The sequence below is a fragment of the Cetorhinus maximus genome, chromosome 26 (assembly GCF_964194155.1).
Source record: "Cetorhinus maximus chromosome 26, sCetMax3.hap1.1, whole genome shotgun sequence".
Classification (NCBI taxonomy): domain Eukaryota; kingdom Metazoa; phylum Chordata; class Chondrichthyes; order Lamniformes; family Cetorhinidae; genus Cetorhinus; species Cetorhinus maximus.
This window is the reverse complement of record NC_135904.1, coordinates 20,427,231-20,448,912: the sequence shown is the minus strand read 5'-3', so window position 1 is coordinate 20,448,912 and position 21,682 is coordinate 20,427,231. Positions and strand designations below refer to the sequence as shown.

Sequence of the window (21,682 nt, the reverse complement as noted above, 5' to 3'; positions counted from 1 at the left end):
ATGGAACTTTCTCTTTGACCTGACTCTTCATTCCAGAAATGTGCAAGACCACACTACATAATTGGTGCATTGCTACAGTCTCATTCTCTAGTCACTCTGCATCTGTAAATCTCACAGACAGTGTCTAAAATGAAATAAAAATGAAGTTGAGTTATAGTCCAATCATTTCTATGAAAATCAGATTCTACACATTGTCACACATTATAGGAATAGAAAACAAAATGCACATCAAACACCAGGCTTATAACAAAAGAAATCACTTGCATTGCAAGTCCTGGAACACACATCGGTAACACTTGTGTGCTGTACAGTTGGCGCCACTCTGTGGCTTATTTTGGATAAGTTATCAACCCTCACTGTGTGTCTTCTATATCAGCTAAAACAAGCAGTTGCCAGAGTAAAACAACCTCTAATTAATGTAACTATTATATTAAAGATTAGTAGAGACCATGGTAAGATTAGTATAGTCCAGAGTAACTATTTGGTTAGTCACCAACATAATGTGTGATCACGGTCACTGTTACTGTAATCAATACCTGAAATATTTACAACACATAAAACCTTGAGATAATTTTTCAGATAGCCAAATTTCCAAATCATAAACTAAGTACGATCCAGGCTTTCTGATCTTGTGTTACAAAGTAGCTTCTGCTACTGAAGCAGAATTAAGCTTACATATATACGGCATACACCAGTCTGAATGTAGCATTTGCTTAAGAGCATAGGGGATAGCCTGGGGTTGTACAGTTCCATTCGTATGCTGGCAAACCATTGCAGGTCGCCTGCTCACACAATTGATGTCAGCGCGTTGGTCCAGGGACAGTGAATACTCTTGTCCACAAATGAAAAAAGATTCATTTAAATTTGTAAAAACTTTTTTAAAAGAATCTTTAAAGATGTTACGAACTTTGATGAAAAACAGATCACTAATTACTGACCCAGCACATTCCGCCAGTCTGTCTGTTTTGTACAACAACTCAGGGTGTCTGAAATTATACTGGAGACTACCTACAGCAGAATGGGTGCAAAACCATCCACTAGAGCAGGCTACACTCTTGAGGATAAAATGTACTCAACAATCAGAACACCAATTTGACTCTGCAGGAGGTCTTGTGGCGCAGTGGATCGAACTTGATGGCCAAGGAAGGTGCATTCATAACGCGGCCAAACAGGTTGAGTATCAACACGCCAATGGAGGCGGTAAGAGCGGGAGAGATTCTTGGTCAGCCACATAATGGAAAGAACGTTGGAGTCTCTACCATCACTATCCATAGCTCCAGACGACAACATGCATGTAAAAGTGTTTGTTGCCACAACAATTCAGACTCCTTGGGGGGCCGTTTGGCTCAGTCGGCTGGACAGCGGCTCTGGATCAGATTGGTGCCAACAGCACAGGGCTTGCTCCTCGTTCCAGGTGGGGTGAATTTGTGGCCTGTCTCCTCGCCCTACCCATGGTGCAGGCCGTGGCTGTGGCTTGGAACTGCTTATAGGCAGAGAACTCAAGGAGAAGAATTTGATTCCCTGGCTAATTTTGCAGAAACTGCATGCACCATTGTGGAGGTGACAGTAAAACTGAATCCTCAATGGTTGACTGTGAAAGAAGAACTTGCATTTAAGAACAGTCAAAGCAGGAGGATGCCATTCTTCAATTCAATAAGGTTATGGCTGATCTGATTGTGACCTTAACTCCACTTTCCTGCCTACCCCCTCCCCGGAACTCTTGACAGTCAAAAATTTGGGTTGAATATATTCAATGATCCACCCTCCACTGCTCGCTGGGGAAGGGAATTCCAAACTCTAATAACCCTCTGAGAGAAGAAATTCCTCCTCATTCCCATCTTAAACGGGAGACTCCTTATCTTGAAACTGTGCCCCCTAGTTCTAGATTCCCCCATGAAAGGAAACGTCCTCTCAACGTCCATCCTGTCAACATATGAACATACGAATTAGGAGCAGGAGTAGGCCATTTGGCCCCTCGAGCCTGCTCCACCATTCAATAATGGTGGCTGATCTGATTATGGCCTCAACTCCATGTTCCTTCTTACCCTTTATATTGTTTGACTCCCTTGTCAATCAAGAATCTATCTAACTCAGCCTTAAAAATATCCAATGACCCTACCTCCACCATTCTCTGGGGAAGAGAATTCCACAGACTCATGACCTTCTGAGTGAAAAAAATTCTCCTTATCTCCATTTTAAATGGGAGACCCCACCTTTTTAAACTATTACCCTAGTTCTAATCTCTCCCACAAGCCCCCTCAAAATCTTATATGTTTCAATAAGATCACCTCTCATTCTTCTAAACTCCAATGAGTATAAGTCCAACCTACTCAACTGTTCCTGATAAGACAAACACCACATCCCAGGAATCATCCTAGTAAACCTTCTCTGAACTGCTTCCAATGAAAGTAAGTCCCTCCTTAAGTATGGTGACCAGAACAGCACACAGTACTCTAGGCGTGGTCTCACCAATGTCTTATACAGTTGCAGCAAGGCGTCCCTAATTTTATATTCCATACCACTTGCAAATAAAGGCCAACATTCCATTTGCCTTCCTAGTTACTTGCTGTACCTGCATGTTGACCTTTTGTGAGATTCATGTACAAGGACACCCAGATCCCTCTGTGCTGCAGCACTCTGTAGTCTCTCTCCTTTTAAATAATACTCTGCTTCTCTATTCTTCATGCCGAAGGGAAATCACGTTTAACCAATTTATTGGAGTTCTTTAAAGGAGCCACATGTGCTGTGGATAAAGGGGGACAAGTGGATGTACTATACTTAGATTTCCAGAAGGCATTTGATAAGGTGCCACATCAGAGGTTATTACGGAAAATAAAAGCTCATGGTGCAGGGGGTAACATATTATCATGGATAGAAGATTGGCTGGCTAACAGGAAACAGGGAGTAGGTATAAATGGGTCTTTTTCTGGTTGGCAGGATGTAACAAGTTGTGTGCCACAGGGATCAGTGCTGGGGCCTCAACTTTTTACAATTTATACAAATGACTTGGACAAAGGGACAGATGGTATGATTGCTAAATTTGCTGATGATGCAAAGATAAGTAGGAAAGTAAATTGTGAAGAGGACATAAGGAGGCTACAAAGGGACATAGTTAGGTTAAGCGAGTGGGCAAAGATCTGGCAAATGGAGTATAATGTGGGCAAATGTGAAATTGTCCATTTTGGCAGGAAGATTTTAAAAAGCATATTATCTAAATGGCGAGAGATTGCAGAGCTTTAAGATTCAGAGGGATCTGGGTATCCTAGTGGATGAATCACAAAAGACTAGTGTGCAGGTACAGCAGGTAATTAGGAAAGCTAATAGAATGTTAATATTTATTGTGAGGGGAATTGAATACAAAAGTAAGGAAGTTATGCTTCAGTTGTATGGGGCACTGGTGAAACTACATCTGGAGTATTGTGCACAGTGTTGGTCTCCTTATTTAAGGAAGGATGTAAACCCATTAGAAGCAATTCAGAGAAGGTTAACTAAACTAATACAAGGAATGGGCAGTTGGCTTTTGAGGAAAAGGTGGACAGATTAGGCTTGTATCCACTGGAGTTTAGAAGAGTAAGAGGTGACTTGATTGAAACCTTTAAGATCCTGAGGGGTCTTGACAGGGTGGATGTGGAGAGCATGTTTCCTCCTATGGGAGAAGCTAAAACTAGGGGTCACTGTTTAAAAATAAGGATTGCTCATGTAAGGCAGAGATGAGGAGAATTTTTTTCTCTCAGGGGGTAGTGAGTCTTTGGAACTCTCTTCCTCAAAAGGCAGTGGAAGTGGAGTCTTGATAAGCAAGAGGGTGAAAGGTTATTGGGGATTGGCAGGAGGCTACAATCAGATCAGCCATGATCTTATTGAATAGTGGAGCAGGCTCGAGGAGCTGAGTGGCCTCCTCCTGCTCCTAATTCATATGTTCATGAAGTGGACAACCTCACATCTTCCCACATTATACTCCCTCTGTTCAATGTTTGCCCACTCACCGAAACCATCTATTTCTCTTTGCAGGCTCTGTGGCCGGGGTCTTCCGGCCTCTCCGTGGCAGGGCCCACTGCCGGGGTGCGGCTGCCCAGCCAAAAGCCCATTGACTTTCGGCAGAACCGGACGACCTCTGTGGTGGGGGGGGGGCTGGAAAATCCCGTCCTTTGTATCCTCTTCACAACTTGTTTTCCTACCTAACTTCATATGGCCAGAAAGTTTTGATGCAAAGCAATCGTTTCCTTCATCCAAGTCAATAATATAGATCATAAATAGTTGTGGCCACAGCACTGATCACTGTAGGACTCCACTAGTTACAGATTGCCAACCTGAAACTGACCTATTTATCCTGACTCTGTTTCCTGTTAGTGAACCTGTCCTTTCTCCATGCCAATATATCACCCCCAAAACCGCAAACTCTTATCTTGTGCTGTAACCTTTTATGTGACACCTTATAAATATATCCTTTCATAAGCTCAAGACATCCCAAAGCAATTTACACCCAACAAAGTACTTTCAATGTGTAGTCACTGTACAGTGCAGTTGTGTGTACCATTCCTGTGGTGTATAATTTGAAGAAACTGCTTCCAAATATCAGATTTGTTTGTGTTTAAGCTTGTTTCTGATATAGCAAGAAAAACTGGGAAAATTTGCAGATCTACTAGGTTCCATGAAATCTGTATAATCTTCAGGCAGGATGCATAAAAATGAGACAGAGAATAACAGGGCACTTCTGGCTTTGAAACAGCACACATTATAAAAATTCAGACAGCGTTAAGTGATTTCAGTGCTGTACAGGTGCTAAGGTATTTGAAATGGTTATGTGCAGGCAAGGGGATTTAGCTACCATTCAGACAGGAACACTGGAAATCCCAGCGCACAACATTTTAACTTAATGCTGGTATTAGATGAGACAAATGTCAGCTTTCCCACATGCTGAGCACAAGGATAAGGGTCTGTACCTGCTTCATGAAGCCACTGGCAATCCTAGTGGTTCCCAGATAAACACCGACATAGTCCACTGCTCAATGCCATATAATTGGTTTGGCTCACTCAACAGAACTGATTTGTTTTCTGGTCAATCTGCTCAATACATTAGTGCAAGATCAACAAGCCTGCTCCGAAGCGGTTCAGAATATTGCCATTCAGATCTCTCTTGAATCCTTTGAAAGCTTTCCCATGGAGTTCTAGGGACAGAATCTAGTTCTATTGGAGCTGAGTTGGCCCATAGGCCCAAAGTAACTTGCAGTAAAGGGTACTTCTCATCTGGGTCCTCCCAAGTGTTCAGCAGTTGGCAATTTTAAAATCTACAAATAGAACAAAATAATTTAATATTAATGGACAGATCACATGACAATATATACGCCGATATAATATTTCTTATACAGTGCCTGTGGTCCATTTTGTTGCAATAGTAAATGGAATTGCCATGACAATAGAGCATTCCATAGACATACTTATAATTTATTTTACAGTTACAGTTTCCATCTAAAGGCTTAGTCAATTTTAGGCTTTACAATACAAGTTTGCACGTAATTGACCAGTAACGTTTTTCTATTGTTAAATCAAAGGACATTTATTTTCTGGCCTAGCTTTCCACTACCTTTCCTGATCAATGTGTCATCCCAATTCATTGGACACTGCCCCTTCTCACACGCTATCTGCTCTTCCTCCAATCTGCATCTGTTACAGATTCTGGAATGTTATCACATATCGTGCTCTCCTTCCTCAGGTGAGGTCCTTTATCAATATAATGTAGATAGTGAACTCAATTCTGCCATTTGCCGCAGGGAAAAAGCTTCTTTGCAAATGTTGCACTTGCTTCCTGTCTTACTTAAGAATAACGTTCTATTTTAAGAGGAATTTTTATTGCGTTGAATGCATGGCAGTTTGTACCAGTTATCAATATTAATGTAAAATACCTCAGCGTAAAATGGTATCATATGCATTTGTCTTTGAACTGATACATATAAACACCTTTGTCTGTGGCCTTTGATAAGGCCTTGTTCAAGTATGGTTTATAATCCCTGTTGACTGTTTAATGTAACCAGTTGAAATTTGCAGCATGCCCAAGTTAATGAAATTTGATCTTCAATTGATTGAGACTAAAATAAAACTCTTTTAAAATTGCTATGGTAGATTCCCCTCATGGCTCAGAGACAATGGGCCTTAGCCTCCGACTAGCGTTGGGAAGTGCTGGCCCGCAGAAATGAGAGGAAATAAACACCTGCTCTTGAAAATTACATTGCTACTCCCGGTCGCTGGAGCAGCTTGGGGCCTGCATCGAAAGGCTCTTTGCAGGTCCCAGTGAAGTGTAGACCACGTCCCCCTTTGCAGCTTTTGCTGCCATAAAGCAGGTCCGAAATCAGGAGGGGGGTGTCCAAGGTCGGGAGGTAGGGCCAGGGGTATGAGGGGGAGGGGGTCTGAGGTCGGTGGAGGCGGGGTGTCCAGGGTGGTCAGTGGTCCGGGTGTCCAAGGTCGGGGGATGGTGGTGGCGGTGGACCAAGGTCACAGGGAGGGGGGTTCCGAGGCTGAGGGAGGGGTGTGTTGGGGGGTTATGAGGTTGGAGGGGGTTCTGAGGTTGGGCGGGTGCCCGGGGTTGTGGGGTGGTCTGGGGTCTGGGGAAGTGGTGGTCCAGGGGTCAGAGGTTGGGGGGGGAGGCGAGGCCGGGGTGGGGGGGGGGTAGTCCGAGGTCATGGGGAGGATTGTGCAGGGGGAGGTCCGAGTCATGGGGTGGGGTCTGGGGTCGTGTGGGGCTCCAAGGGCATGGGGGGACTGGGGACATGGTGGGGTTCTGGGGTCGGGGTCCAGGGTTGGAGGGTGGTCCTAGGTTGAGGGCGTCCAGGGTCTGGGGGGGGTGGTCCGGAGGCAGGGGAGTGGTCTGGGGAAGGGGTGGGGGTCTGGGGTTGGGTGGGGGGTGTCATGGGGGAGTCCCATTGGCAGGGGAGTGAGGGGGAGGTGACATGGGTGGAGTCCTGTCGACAGGAGTCCCATCGGGGGGGCTGTTGGGAGTGTGGGGGTGTCCATGGGGTCAGTCTGGGCCTTTACAATAGTTACCCAGAAGATAGAAGAGGTTTTAATCCTTCCAACTTTTCCTGGGTGTAACACCGGTGGAACCATCCGAAGTTTGCGATTTAAACCACATTTTCAATGGTTCCCAGTGCAGCACAATTGTCCAGAGGAAGTGTGCACTTTCTGGGCAATTGCTGTGCAAACCCTTACCTGGGAACTTGCCAGCTGGATTCCCCAGTGCATCTTTGCGGCACCTCCCAAATCCAACATTGGAGAGCGCGGATACTACGGGCCATTGTGATATTGGAAGACAACAGATTCGATGTTTAACCTGTGTTTTGTTAGCAAATTTCATTCTGGCGAGGACAGAAGAATTGCCTCCCACTCCAGTCAGGCCTCACCAAGGACTGAGCAAGTGGTGGCAATAGTATTGTGTACAACCAGGTGAGGTGGGATCAAATGACTTCCCTATTCTCCCACTCCTCATTTGACTGTAACAGGGTTTGATTTGTTTTTAAGAATTTAGAGAGGATGTGCTTTGCGAATTCTGTAAATGTCCTACTATTTACGAGTCAAGGTTGTAGAGAATTACTCAAAACAGGTTTTCTTAGGTTAAACAGAGAATGAGTTAAGTTTATTGAAACTATTCCTGAACTTAAAGAAAAAGAAAAACGCAGAAAAACGGTCACACACATTTGTCTGGGCCCATGCACTTTCAAGTACAGATGGCAGAGTAAGAGGATAGGCTTATAAGGACTTTACAGTCCATGAAAGAAAAAATGGAGTACATGGTTAGCTGTTCCTTGATTGTTCTCAACACAGTGTTTCCACATTGCAGCCATTTAGCTTGGCTGTTCTCCTGGATGCAGTCTTACGGGCAGATTTCCACATTTTAAATGACCTCGGTTCAGGGTGATCACTTCTCAAACTGGGTGCAGTACTTACAGAGGGAGAGAAAGAGAAGACACGTGGCTCCAACAGCCCGTTTCAGCACAGCATCGTCCTTTTCCCTTCTTCCCCTCTCCTGCTTGACAGGGGTTCACTCGAAATGCCTTGGCGGTTGTATATTCCAGAGGGGGCTTCATTCGTTCACGTCTGCTGCAGTTATTGTTTCAGAGCAGGCAGTTGAATTTTGATGCCTCATCTCAGAAACATTTGCAAAGTCTCGGTGTGGCGTGGACAGTCAGGAGATGGGGGGTCTTTCACCCTCCGCAGGGGGTTGATGGTCTTCATTCCAACTGTGTGGAATGTGAAATTGTGATTTGTAGCACCTCAGCCTGCTCAGGCTGTTTCTTTTAAAAAAAAACCACAATTGTCCGCACAGAGTTCCAGCTTAAAATCCAGCCAGTGGGGAAAAAAAAGTCAGAAATCACAGGCAGGGTTTTTGGGTCGTTGGGAGGGCGCAGCGGACAGGCCCGGGAGCAGCCGGGACACGTTCCGAAGCCCACAGTTGGCCCCCGGCCGCCATTTTATGCCAGCTGGCCAATTATAACAGTCAACCAGCCTGAAAGGCGCGCGGAGAAGCTCTGCGCGGTCAGGGTGGGGGCGGGGGGGTGGGGGGGTAGGAGCGCGAGCGCATCGGTATGCGCATGCGCAGGGCGGGGAGCGCACACTGAAAGCTCCCTGAAGGCAAGGGACCTGCCACAGGGAAGATGAAGAATCTTAAAATCAAATATAAAGTTTTTGAAAATCGGAAAAAAACGTCCCCACACAGGAATCACTCACATGGAACATAATCATCATGAAAATTAAGTCAGAACATTATTTTTTTTTTAAAAAAAATGAATGTCAGAAACCTCATCCCGCCGGTGGGTGAGGTTCCCTAAAAAAATCCAAAGGCCACCTGGCCCATTCGCCCACCCGCCAACCGTAAGGGTTGGAGGGGCAGCGAAAAATAGCAGCTAATTAATACATTGACGGCCTTCCTAGGCCTCTTAATTGTTGGCGGGCGTGCTGTCGACTCTCGCGCACGCCCGCCGACGCTCGCCCGATGTCATCGTGCGTTATTTTACACCTGATCGGGTCGGGCGCATGCCCACCCGCGGGCATAAAACCCTACCCCATGTATTCAAAAAGCACAGCCTCATTGGCAATTGTTACAGCTGACTCCAGCAACTTCAGGGGCATCTAGGCCCGCTGTACTTGGAGGATTACAATCATAACCCTCCTCGGAATGAGGGTCAGGGGAGTGGGGTAGGGCTGAGGAAGTGATAGAATGAGAAAGTGAAAAAGATAGGAAAGGGAATGAGAGAAGCAGGGCATTGAGAAAAAGCAGGAAAGAGAGACGAAATGATGAACAGACAAAAAGAGACCAAGACACGGCAGAAGAGAGTATAGGAATGAATGAAAGGAGGAGGAAGTAAGAAAGAATGCACTAAAAAGAATAAATGAGAGAAATGGATTCAGGGAATGAGAAGGAATTGTAACACAACAGCATGGAGCAAGGGAATGAGAGGCAAGCATAAAAGAAATAGATAATGATAGAACAAATTAAAGGAGAGAAAGAATATGGAGAACGAGAGACAAAGGAATTGTGAGAAATAGAATCAGAAATGATATAGATTGGAAGAGTGAGAGGAGAGAAAAGTTGAGAATAGAAGGTTCATGTGAGAAAAGAATATAAGGAGTGGAGAAGAAAGGGGACAGAGGCAATGAAATGGAAAAAAGAAATAATGAACAGAGAGAAATGGGAGATAGATTTAAAGAAAAATTCAGAAATGAATTATGCCAGAAGTCACCTTGATAGAAAGGTTTCACAATATCTTACATGCTCCACTTGCATTCATCACATGAATGTCGTTGAAGATATTTGTGGATAGTATTTCAATGTCATGACACAGTGCAATGCAGTGGTGGAGTGGGCAGATAGGCAGCAGATGAAGTTCAATGCGGAGGAGTGTGAGGTGATGCATTTTGCTAGGAAGAACATGAACAGACAATATGAAATAAGTGGTGAAATTTTGAAGGGGGTGCAGGAGCAGAAGGACCTGGGTGTATATGTGCATAGACCATTGAAGGTGGCAGGACAGGTGGAGAGAGCAGTTAATAAAACATACAGTATCCTGGGCTTTATCAATAGGGACACTGAGTACAAGAGCAAGGAAGTAATGCTGAGCTTATATAAGACACCAGTTAGACCTCAGCTGGAGTATTTTGTACAGTTCTGGGGAGAGAGTGCAGACCAGGTTTACAAGAATGGTTCCAGGGATGACGAACTTCAGTTATGAAGAAAGATTGGAGAGGTTGGGACTGCTCTCCTTGGAGAGGAGAGAGCTAAGAGGGGATTTGATAGAGGTGTTCAAAGTCATGAGGGGGCTGGATAGAGTAGATAAGGAGAAACTGTTCCCACTCGTAAAAGGATTGAGACTAAGAGGGCACGAATTTAAAGTGATTTGCAAAAGAAACAAATGTGATGTGAGAAAAAACCTTTTCACCCAGCGAGTGGTTCAAGTCTGGAGTGCACTGCCTGGAATTTTGGTGGAGAGAGGTTCAACTGAGGCATTCAAGAGGGCATTAGATGATTATTTGAATAGAAACAATGGGCAAGGGTAGGGGGAAAAGGCAGGAGAATGGCTCTAAATCATAATGCTCATTTGGAGAGCCAGTGCAGACACAATGGGCTGAATGGCCTCCTTCTGCACTGCAACAATTCTGTGATACATGATAAAAGGGGTGATTTTAAGTTTAGACGCATAATGATTTTTTTTCATTCATGGGATGTGGGTGTTGCTAGCTAGGCCAGCATTTATTGCCTATCCCTAATTGCCCTTGTTCAGAGGGCATTTTTAAGAGACAACCACACTGCTGTGGGTCTGGAGTCACATGTAGGCCAGACCAGGTGAGGACAGCAGATTTCCTTCCCTAAAGGACATTTGTGAACCAGATGCGTTTTTACGACAATGGACAATGGTTTCATCCAGCCGTCCATGCAACAGCACAAAAGGGTATAGTAGCCATGAGGCAAGAACCATTTCAGTCCCGGGAGTCTCCAATAGCAAGGGACCACTCAGCTACCTTGTACTTTCTGAGTACTGAGGTGGAACCTAGAGAAAATCCAAGGTTAAGGTCTCAAGCACAATCATCCCACACTGGCACCAGTGAGAAACATATTGGCAAGAAGAAGCAAGCATATATGCCTAATCATTACAACGGTGTTGTGCATACAGTCAAGTTGTCGTACATGTGGCCAAGTTTGGAAGTTGCATTCATCAGGTAGGATATATTCACCTCTGTCTAAAGATGTGGGTGTGTGCAGACTGGCAGGTAGGCATTTCACACAGTCTGATCTACCCGTTATTCCTTTATCAATCATCCACTGTTCTTCCAACATCTGTAAATGAGGGATTCCAAATTGAAAATTATTGGTGTCAGCATAGGTGCTTGGAGGGGGGGGTGGTGGGGGTAAAAATTAACACTTTACATGAAATGGAACAAAATCTCAAGAGAATCTATGTGTCTACAAAATTTTAAAAAGTATCAAATTGGCTTAGGACTGGTATCTGTGATGGTGGGGACCTCAGGAGGAGGCAGAGAAGGATCATTCACTCAACATTTTTGCTGAAGGTGGTTACAAACACTTCAGTCTTAGCTATTGCACTCACATGCTGGGCTCTGCCATCATTGAGTGTGGAGATGCCCATGGAGTTTCCTCTTCCTATTAGTTGCTTAATTGCCCACCCCCATTGGATGTGGCAGGACTGCAGATCTTTGATCTATTCATTTGGCTGTGGGATTGGTTTGGCTCAAAACTGGCTTCTGTGAAGCAGCATGGCCCATCAGCAGTTGGCAATGGGATTGCTTACCTCAGTCTATGCCATGCTGGTTCCTCTTTTAGCATGTTTGTGTTGTGGCTTTATCAGGTTGGCACCTGGTTTTTCAGGTATGTCTAGTGCTGCCTTCAGCATGCTCTTCTATAGTCTTCATTGTATCAGTGTTGATGGCTGATGGTGATGAAGTAAGAGATATACCAGGCCATAAGGTTACAAATTGTGGTGAAATATAATTCCTACTGTTGATGGACATGTTGCCTCATGCAGGCCAATTTTGAGCCACCAGATGTGCTTTTAATCCATTCCACTGGTGCCACACGTTCCCTGATACCAGTGACTATGGGAAGCTTGTTCCTGACTCTTGGAGACAGGTTCTTTCCTGGGCCAATGGAAATTGCATCAGAAAACAAAATGGAACTAAGCAACAATGGAAGTCCCACCCATTTTCACTCTCAGCTGTCTGATGTACACAAGAATAATCATCTGAGTGTGGAAAATTCAAGGTAACGTTTTGAACCATCTTTCCATAAGGTTCTGGACTAAACTTCACTGGGACTGAAAAGTTTAGACTACTCCTTCTTTCTGAACTAAGAGCGAAACTACTGAAAACATGTGTGACATTTCGGGCCTGAATTTCACTGTGTTGGGGGAATGGGTTTTGACTGGGTTACAATTGCGCCCAAATTTACGCCTCATTGTTGTTGCAGCTTTGTTTTTAAACCAAATGAAAACAAAGTTTAGAAATCCTTTCACACAATGAGGAAATTTACCCTCCCACTTTCACTCAAGAGATTGCTTCTGATACAATCGATGGAACTGTACGCACCACACTTGTTCAGGTTGTTGGGATATTTCTCAATAATCCATCTTCCAGCTCGGAGCAAAATATGAAGCCCCAATCTCCAGCATGTGAGAGAGGCTTAGCCCTCTAGAATTTGAATTACCCTCAGAATGTGCTCAGTTAGGCCACTTCCCGCCGTGAATTCCCTGAGTGTTGAAGGGACAAGTCAGACAGGGATCTAGTTTCAGTATCCAACCTGTGCTCCAAACTAACCCTTACAGTCAGGGAGTTCAGCAATTAATGTTAGGTTATGTTGGTTGAGGAGGGGAGTTGGGGGTGCGGCATTAACACATGGGAGTTGATCAGCTGCAATGCAATCCTTAAACTGACAGCCAGTCAGTTGGATGTATCTGTTCTCCAATGTCTCCAACAACCCTGCAGTTGTTATCAAAGTTCCCAAGTGCTCCCTTTTTCTATCGACAACCCCTCTCCAAAAATAGCGACTGCGAAAATAATCCGCTATGTTTAAATACAGCAAAGTGACCAGGAACTTTGTCTTTAGAAGTATTTAGATGAGCGCTTGAAACGCCATAACACACAGGGCCAAGTGCTAGAAACTCTTTCGAGTTATCAACAGTCACAGATTGCAACTCTTTCGAGTACAATCACAGTTCTTGGTTTCCGGGAGTGGGACATGAACCCACAGCCCTCTGATTCAAAGGCGAGGGTGCTGTGAACTGAGCCACAGCTGACACCTCTGCCAAGTGCTAGAAAATGGGATTAGAATCGATAGGTGTTGACACGGACACGATGGGCTGAACGGCCTGTTCCTGTGCTGTATAACTCTACGACTTTATGGCAGTTGAGTGTATTTCCAACCCAATATCTTCGATAAAGACTAAACTTGTAGGATTGACCTAATGGTTCCACGCTGCGCTAATGATTAACTTTCCTTGCTCAAATTTCGGGAAAGGTACAGATGCTCCTACATCTCTCCAAAGTCGATAACTTTCCGAGCGTTTCTCCACCTCTCTGCCTTTTGGGGAGCAGCAGGCGAGAGTGACGAGGGAAACGAGAAAAAATAAGTTTCCAGCCACTGCGAGGGCACTTGTGCAAATATTGATCTGATCTCGACGAGCGGTGGAACATCCTTATCAGCCTGTGCCCAGAGCTTGTTACCTGGAGTCGAAGTTCAGGGCGGTGAATTGTTAAAAAGGCACAGGTTGGGCTCAGTTCGCTTGCCAAGCGGAAAACCTCAAACAGCAGCAATGGAAACGCAGATTCAGAAGCACAGCCTGATAGACAAGTGCAAATTAAAGAATAGCTGGATAAAACAAGGGCTCGCCGAATTTCTGGGGACATTTGCATTGATTGTAAGTATTGGCAATGATGCATTTCCATGTCACGTCAGCAGAGAGTCAAAGGACCTCACAACCTTGTGCAGGGTGATAATAACACAGTCTTTGCTCCAGTTGTTATTTAAACGGTTAAGAAGTTCCCTGTTTACGGCTAAGTTTTATCCGAAATCCAGTCAAGTACAAATCAGAATGAAGCAAAGGCTGAGATTTGAAGGTGTTTTCAGTGCCCAGGATAATCGCTACCTTTCCAACGAAAAACAATCGGTAAAACAAAGCTTCGTACAGATCAATGTATATTACTGATTCTTTTTTGTTATCGGAAAGAATAGAGCCAATGTTGTTAACCCTGTTTATCCGCAGCACCATTCTATTCTAGGTGTAACGGAAGATTGCCCCGAACATCAAAAGGATCTGATATGAATATCGTTAGGTCGTTACAATTTGCTACCTCTGCGGGCTCCCCGGGAAATAGTCAGATAACGGGAGGGAAATTCAGGGGCAATTAACAAAAGAACGAAGTTGCATTTATATAGTGCCTTACACCCCATCAGGACGTCCCAAAGCGTTTCTGGGCCACAAAATTACTTTCGAAGTGTCAACCCTATTATTCTCATAGAATCCTATAGCACTGAGGTGGGGGCGGGGGGCTTTCGGTTCAGAGAGCCTTTATGCCCCTTTGAAAGAACTATCTAATTTGTCCCACTCCCTGATCTTTCTGCACACCACAGCACATTTTTCTTCTCAAATGTTTATCGAACGCTTTTTTGCAAGTTGCTATTGAATCTGCTTCCACCTCCATTTTGACAAGTGCATTCTAGGGCCTAACAACTCAGGTAACAGAGTTATCCTTATCTCCCCTCTTGTTCTTGTATAACCAACTTGGGGACAGTTTGGACTGAGAGAGCCATCAATGCAAGGAATTCCCTCAGGGAGTATCTGGCTCCACCACTGTAACCTTAGTAGAGACCACAATGACAGATGTCAAGGAGTTTTCCACCAAACATCCATTAAAATTATAACTGCGGAGAGCAAGGAAGCTGAAGAGAGTTCCCAGTGCAAAGCATCTGTTTGGATGGTGTTGGTTAAAGGGATAAATGTTGGCCTGGATATTGAGAGAACTCCCCTGCAATTCAAATAGGTCTTTGGGATTTTTACCTCCATCTGAACAACCAGCTGGACTTTGGCTTAAGTTCTTATCCAAAACACAGGGCTCCCAACAATATAGCTCTCAACCCCTTCCCTCCCCCACCCCACCTCCCCTCAGTACTTTACAGGAATAAATGTAATGGATGGAAATAAAAATATCCTTTGATTTCTAATTACTTTTTATTCAATTGAAGTTGTCTGGCTTGTTCTAAGGGTTCTCCACAATTAACACTTCAATGGTGCAATCACTGATATACTTGTGCTTAAAAAAAAAATTAAAGGTGAGATTCCTATACGCCCAATCCAAACAGATGCTGACTGATCCCCCGTTTTATTCCAAATTTATCCCAACAGTCAAGATGGAGTTAGCATGGAGCTTTGGGAAATGGCAATTCCCAGGATATGTCCCTCAGATAGAGACAATTTCGAATCAACCATTATTCGTGACATGACATTGTATGGTATTAATCTGGGTCACAGTCACCACACTTCAAAACGTTGGCTGTAATGTGGTTTGGGACATCCTGATGTCATGTAATTGTCTTTCTCTCTTATTCTCTTTCTTGTTCTATCTCTCATTTTTTCCTTCTTTCTCCCTTTTTCTTTCTTGTGCCCTTTTAATGGAGATGTTAACTCATTTGCTTTAAAGCCATTTTTCCTCCATTACAAATGGTAACCACATTCAGGTTAATATGTCAAGTATTCCAAATTTCATAATTTTGTACACATTCAGATTATTAAAGAGATTATGTTATGGTATCTTCCACGGAATATCTTTTAAACAATAAAATTGTAAACATTGCTCAAAATTCTGTATATTGCAGCTGTTTGGTTGTGGTTCATTTGCCCAAGCAGTACTGAGCAGAGGAGTAAGTGGCAACCTGCTGACTGTTTCCATTGGCTTTGCATTTGGAATCACCATAGCTGCTTATGCTACCATGGGAGTATCAGGTAGGTGCTGAGCATTATCCTAGATACAGTGAAAGAACTATTGGGTTTTAAATGCTGAAACAAAAGGTGGATATCTCGGGAAAGCTAAGCTTTCCTATTCCACTGTAGCGCCTCAACTGTTAGCATTCTTGAAGGTAACAGAGATAAAACTTTAATATTTGAATGTAGCCTTGGGAACACCGGACTGATATAATTCTCAGACTGCTAACAGATCCAAAAAAAACTCCTTGGCTAGCCTGCTTCTTATAAAATGTTCAGGTCATACATTAATACTTTAGTAACAAAACAAGTTAAATATCACGAGTAACTCAATGTATCATTAATTCTTTCCAAATAAAATTCTCACTTAAAAAATTAATTTTAAACAATTTGGCTAGTGTTTTTCCTGTCCCACATTGCCTTCATCATATTTGGCAGTATTTTGCACTTGTCTGTAGACTTTCCATGGGGTTAATTAGTTGTCAGTGGAACATCCACATGTCACGGCATCTGGGAGCCGTGTGAACAACTGGGTATCTCCTGAACCAATCAGATTCAATAATTGTTAATGAATAGCATAAGAATAGAAAACCAGGAGGTGCTAATTAGAATAGCCAATTCACTGTCAAATCAGGTATAGAAAGTGAAAGAGAGGGAAAGAAAAAAAATGGATTAAGAAAAAGATAAGACACAAAGAAATGTTTAAAAATATTTACTATTTTTAATTTTTTTAAACCTCCAACAATAATTCAAACTAGGAGGCATGAAACTCCATGCTTGTAAAGTTAATTTTCAATGCAACAGAGGTTGTTTTACAATAATTAAAACTTACCATGCTGTTAAAGGGTGCTTAGACTACAATGGAAAAGCCCTAACTTACTTTGGAAAGTTTAGCCCTTTTCTACGATGTCAGTACAAGAACTCCACACTGTTAAATTTGAACAGGGAGCCAAATGGTGAGATGCCATTTTCATGCAGATTATTGATAAATTTTAAATCTTGGACAGTGAGTTCTAAACTTTTGCATTAATTCCACCTGGGCACTTGTCAAAGTTGCTGTCTGATAGGCACAGAAATAATGCAGAGCACCGTTTGCGTCATTGGTACAATCACAACAAAATCCAGCTAAATACTTTAATAATTTTACATTATTTAATATAATCTGCCCAAATACTTATTCAAATCTTTTTTTGATCTAATAGAGGAGAAAATGCTCTCTCTGTTGCAATTGTGGCATCTCCCAAAGTCTCTATTCATGTTCACAGCCACAAGACAACCACTATCTTGAGGCCCATGTGCCGTATGTTCCAAAACATATAAACCTTCAAGGTAGAGTGAATGAGTTAATGCATCCCATCAATTACCTTGAGTCATATGAGAGAAATGATATACAAGGTACTCACTATTTTCTCATGAGTGCTCTGAAACATGGAGAAGCATCTGCAGACTGAATGTATTTTCAGGCTAAGCCAAAATTCAATTTTTATTTAAAACCTATAAATGTATATGGATGCAAAATAGAAACATAGAGCGGAATTGTCCCAGAATTGCACTAAGTGGGGTAGCGGGCTTGAAAATCAATGTTTTATCCACCAGCGCAATGGCGGGTTTTCGTGCCTTATCATCTGCTTCCTGCCTCATTAATTATGCAGCAACAGGAAACACGGTGTCTCGCCAGTGGGTGGCCTCCGAATCGCCTGCCATGCTCTTACCTCATCATTTCCTCACCCTGACTGCCATTTCTAAACTGCGGCCACGCTCATCGTTCTCAATATCTTGCAGCCCAGGACTGCTCCAGTGAAGACATGGCCTTGAAAGCCAAGAAGAGTTCAGTGTCCCTTCACTGGAATGCCTTTTGGAGGCCCGCCATGATATCCTCCACCCCCGCTCTGGCTGCAGGAGGTCCAGCAATCTCCCTGCTTCAGCTTGGGAGGCAGTGGCAGTGGTGGTCAGTGCCAACGCTGCACAGGAGAGGTTAGCCATCCGGTTCAGAAAGAGGATGAATGCTCTCATGTATGCCGCCAGGGTAAGGCAACCATTACATCACTCTAAACTCACACACTCACGAGACCATCACATATTCACTGGCATCTCACTCACTGCCAGCTCAAGGGACATCACCACTCACTCTCTCACACACGCCCTCACACACACCCTCACATATCCACCTGGCCTCATTCCTTTAGAGACTGCGTCCTCAGCTCTCACAATCTTGAGGCCACTTGCACAGGTCAACATGTGGCCCCACACGCACCCTGGGATACCCCCATCCCCCTACACCCCCTGCCCTGCAGCCTCTCCCCTTGCCTGAGGCCACTTGTCTCCCTCCCCCAAGCAAGCCCTAGCCCTGCAGCCGTTGAAAAGCCCCCCCTGCCTTAACGGCTGGTCTGGTAGGTAGCGACCTGCTCGTGAGCCCCCCTAAAAGTGATGTGGTGTTGCTTGCGAAGCCTGGCACTGATGACCGTGCGTGCTTCCCGAAGCAAGGTAGGCAAACAAGCCTTGAAGTCCCAAGCGAAGTGCAGCCCACCAGGTGCACTTCACTTATGTACAGTTGTGAAACAAGTCAGGCAGAATTTTCCACTCCTGTTGGCTACAGTCATGTTTGGCGGCATCAGTGGAAAATATGGCGAGAAGGCCAAAAATCAGCTTTGCGCCATCATGAAACTAATTTGTGATCAACTGCTCCGCCTGTCAATGGCGTGATTGCACACTGACATGTTTCACAACTGTACATAAGCAACGTGCACCATCACATGAAACTAATTTCGCCCATAGCATTGAGCTTTCACACACACTTAATCCATTCCCTGAAGCTAAAAAGTTTTTTTGGAATTATACATTATTTTTTCAAACTCCTTTAAATTGAACCTTGAACTAATTTTTCAGGTCCTTCAACCATAAATTTTCATTCCATTGCTATGACATAACTTTGGCTCGGCTAAGTGAAATTTTAAAAAGCTGCAATGATTAAATTTGGTTTAGGCAACTTCTGATGTGTCAACAACAAAAGCAGATCTACCACAGCTGGTTGGTTATTTTTGGGGGGAGGGGGAGAATATCCAAACATTTTCTTAAAGCCTAGATATCAATATTCATTCTTGCATTCTTGGTTGATGTGAAGTAAAACGCAACTCTCCTAGCGGTCTGATAAGCTGTGCGAAACTTGAGTCAAAGCCATTGGAATTTAACATCTGGACAGGTCCCTTGTCAACAAGCCTGCAAATATCTTTCAAATTAGATAGAACATCTAATCTATTAACACATCATGTCTCCTGCCAGAAATGTATACTTATTTGCCTACAGGCTCTCCAGCCAAAAGGGACAAAGGAAAATAGCAGAACAATAGTCAAGCACTTTATCTTTGTATTTTGAACAGCTCAGTACCATAAACTAATGAAACTTAATAGGAAAGTATATATCTATAACATTATGTAGACATTGTCACATAGTCCTTGCCTGCTTTCTACCTCTCCATGACTTCCAATCAATTTGGTGATGAGGGAAACTGGAAAAATTGGCCCATTATTGGCGAAAGCTGGCCCGAAAGTTTACTTCTATCAGCAAATCAAAAGCTTCAGGTATAAAGGAATGAGGAGGTCAATCTCATAAAATTGTATCAAATCCAGAAGAGTTGCCACTATCCAAGTAAACTTGTTCAATGAGTAGTGAGCATAGCCAAGTTAATAACTTCAACTAAAGTCATACTTGGGGAGAGAATGAGGTTGAAATGCCTCCACCTACTTGTTTGATTTGCAATGTGTTTTTGTGAGCTGGGCTATCAGCTTAATTTACCTTACCCAAATCTGGGTTTAGCACTGCCTAGAACTTGTAAGTGAGTCAAGTAACATTAAGATTAAGAGTGAATTTTTCATATTTGTCTAATCTCAGCAATTGCTATGGAGGCTCGTACTTCTGTGTCATGTAGAAAGGGCTGATTCTCAGAAACTCAGAAATATTTGGAAATATTTTTGTGATCACCTCTTAAAAATGGTGTATTTCTTAAGGTATTTTATGAAGAAAATAATCTCTTACAAGGAACTCAGAAATGTTCTTTAATGTTTTCCCAATGTCACTTAATCAGCAAAGCCAAGTGGAAATGCTAATTCTATTTATATTAAACATTGTACAGTAAGTAAATTATATTTGTTTGGTGAGGTATCAATTTTCCCACATCATTACAATTTTAACTATCCTGTCAAATAATTTTACATTTTGCAGACCAATCTCAGAGGAACATGATTGGGACTTTTAATGAATACATGAATATTTTGATAAAAACACACAAGGTTTTATCAGATATGAATTATGATATTTCCACGCCCGTTAGATAAGCTACACAATGTAAAACTTACAACATGGACAGTTGTGAGTCACCTATCACACATAAAAACACTGGTGAGGACAAGGTGATGCAATAGTTTAGCACACTGTCCATTCGCCTCTAGAGTTTATATCCAACCAGTAACAGTGTGATGAAAGTCTTCTCAATCTGCGCTTGAAGGCCTCTTAAGTGATTATCCAGTTCTTTAAAGATATAAACCCACAACACATAAACAACAGATTTGATTGGAGTTACTTTTATTTAACAACATGTTTTTGCAAAATAAATTAAAAATAATAAACACCCTTTGCTTACCTCTCTTTTATGGGTTGCCTTGCTTGATATAAATTAATTTTCATACTCCTTGTTCCATTCTTCTCACATTTCTTTTTTCACTATACATGTAGATCTTTGTTTATTTCCTTCCTGTCCCCACAGGAAGTTGGAGTTTGGTTTCTGACCAATCCCCATATTTGGGAATTGGTCAGAAGATCCTTGTCATACCAAGTTTCTCCTTGCCTGCTCCAAGCTTCCAAAACTGCTCTCCCATTGTATCTTCAAGATCTCCTCCCACCACTTCCATGATTTTGAAACTCCTTTTTCACTCCATGTACTTCTAAGATCTCTATTCCTACTATGTACTATGGTGAGATGGTGATATAGTGCTAATGTCACTGGGCTAGTAATCCAGAGGTCCAGTCTGATGCTCTGGGGACAAAGGTTTGAATCTTATCATAGCAGCTAATAAAATTTTAATTAATAAATCTGGAATTATAAAGCTAATCTCAGTAATGGTGAGTATAAAACTATCATTGATTTTTGTAAAAACCCATCTGTTTCACTAACGTCCTTTAGGGAATGAAATATGCCATCCTTACCCGGTCTGGCCTATGTTTGACTCTAGGTCCATAGAGTCAATGTGGTTGACTCCTAACTGCCCTCTGAAATGGCATGGTAAGCCACTCAGTTCAAGGGCAATTAGGGTTAGATGACAATGCTGGCCTTACCAGTGATGCCCACATCCCTTGAAAGATAAAAAATGTAGCAGAAGTTTACTTGACTTCTCACTGTCTCCTTGATGTTTCTTGCTGTTTTTGAAATTCCAGTTGGTACACTGTTAATGTATATTTCAGCAATCCAAGTTCAACAAAGGGTGGGTAACTGCATCTCAACTTCTGTAAAGAGTGTACCCAGTTATTGGGGTTGTTCGAAATAGGGTTTTACAGGCAGGCGTAGTGATAAGTGAAGCTTTGCTACTGAATGCTAATTGATGTATGCTCCTCAGAAAATGATTCAGCACCATTACCATAGGTTTCTTTTACCCAGTTAGCTGTTCGACTTTGCATTTGTTGTAATGTATCTGAATTGAATTGTATATACACCTGGG

General features: G+C 43.0%; 1 protein-coding gene across 1 annotated transcript in view; it reads left to right on the top strand.

Annotated features, from left to right (window-relative positions):
* Window positions 1–13,656: 13,656 nt before the first annotated feature.
* Window positions 13,657–21,682, top strand: part of LOC144668369 (aquaporin-9-like) — a 93,544-nt gene continuing 85,518 nt past the window's right edge. The window contains exons 1-2 of the mRNA XM_078530313.1: window positions 13,657–13,913; window positions 15,869–15,995. Coding sequence (XP_078386439.1) covers window positions 13,809–13,913; window positions 15,869–15,995 — 232 coding nt within the window. The 5' untranslated portion in view covers window positions 13,657–13,808. The remainder of the gene's footprint in view (window positions 13,914–15,868; window positions 15,996–21,682) is intronic.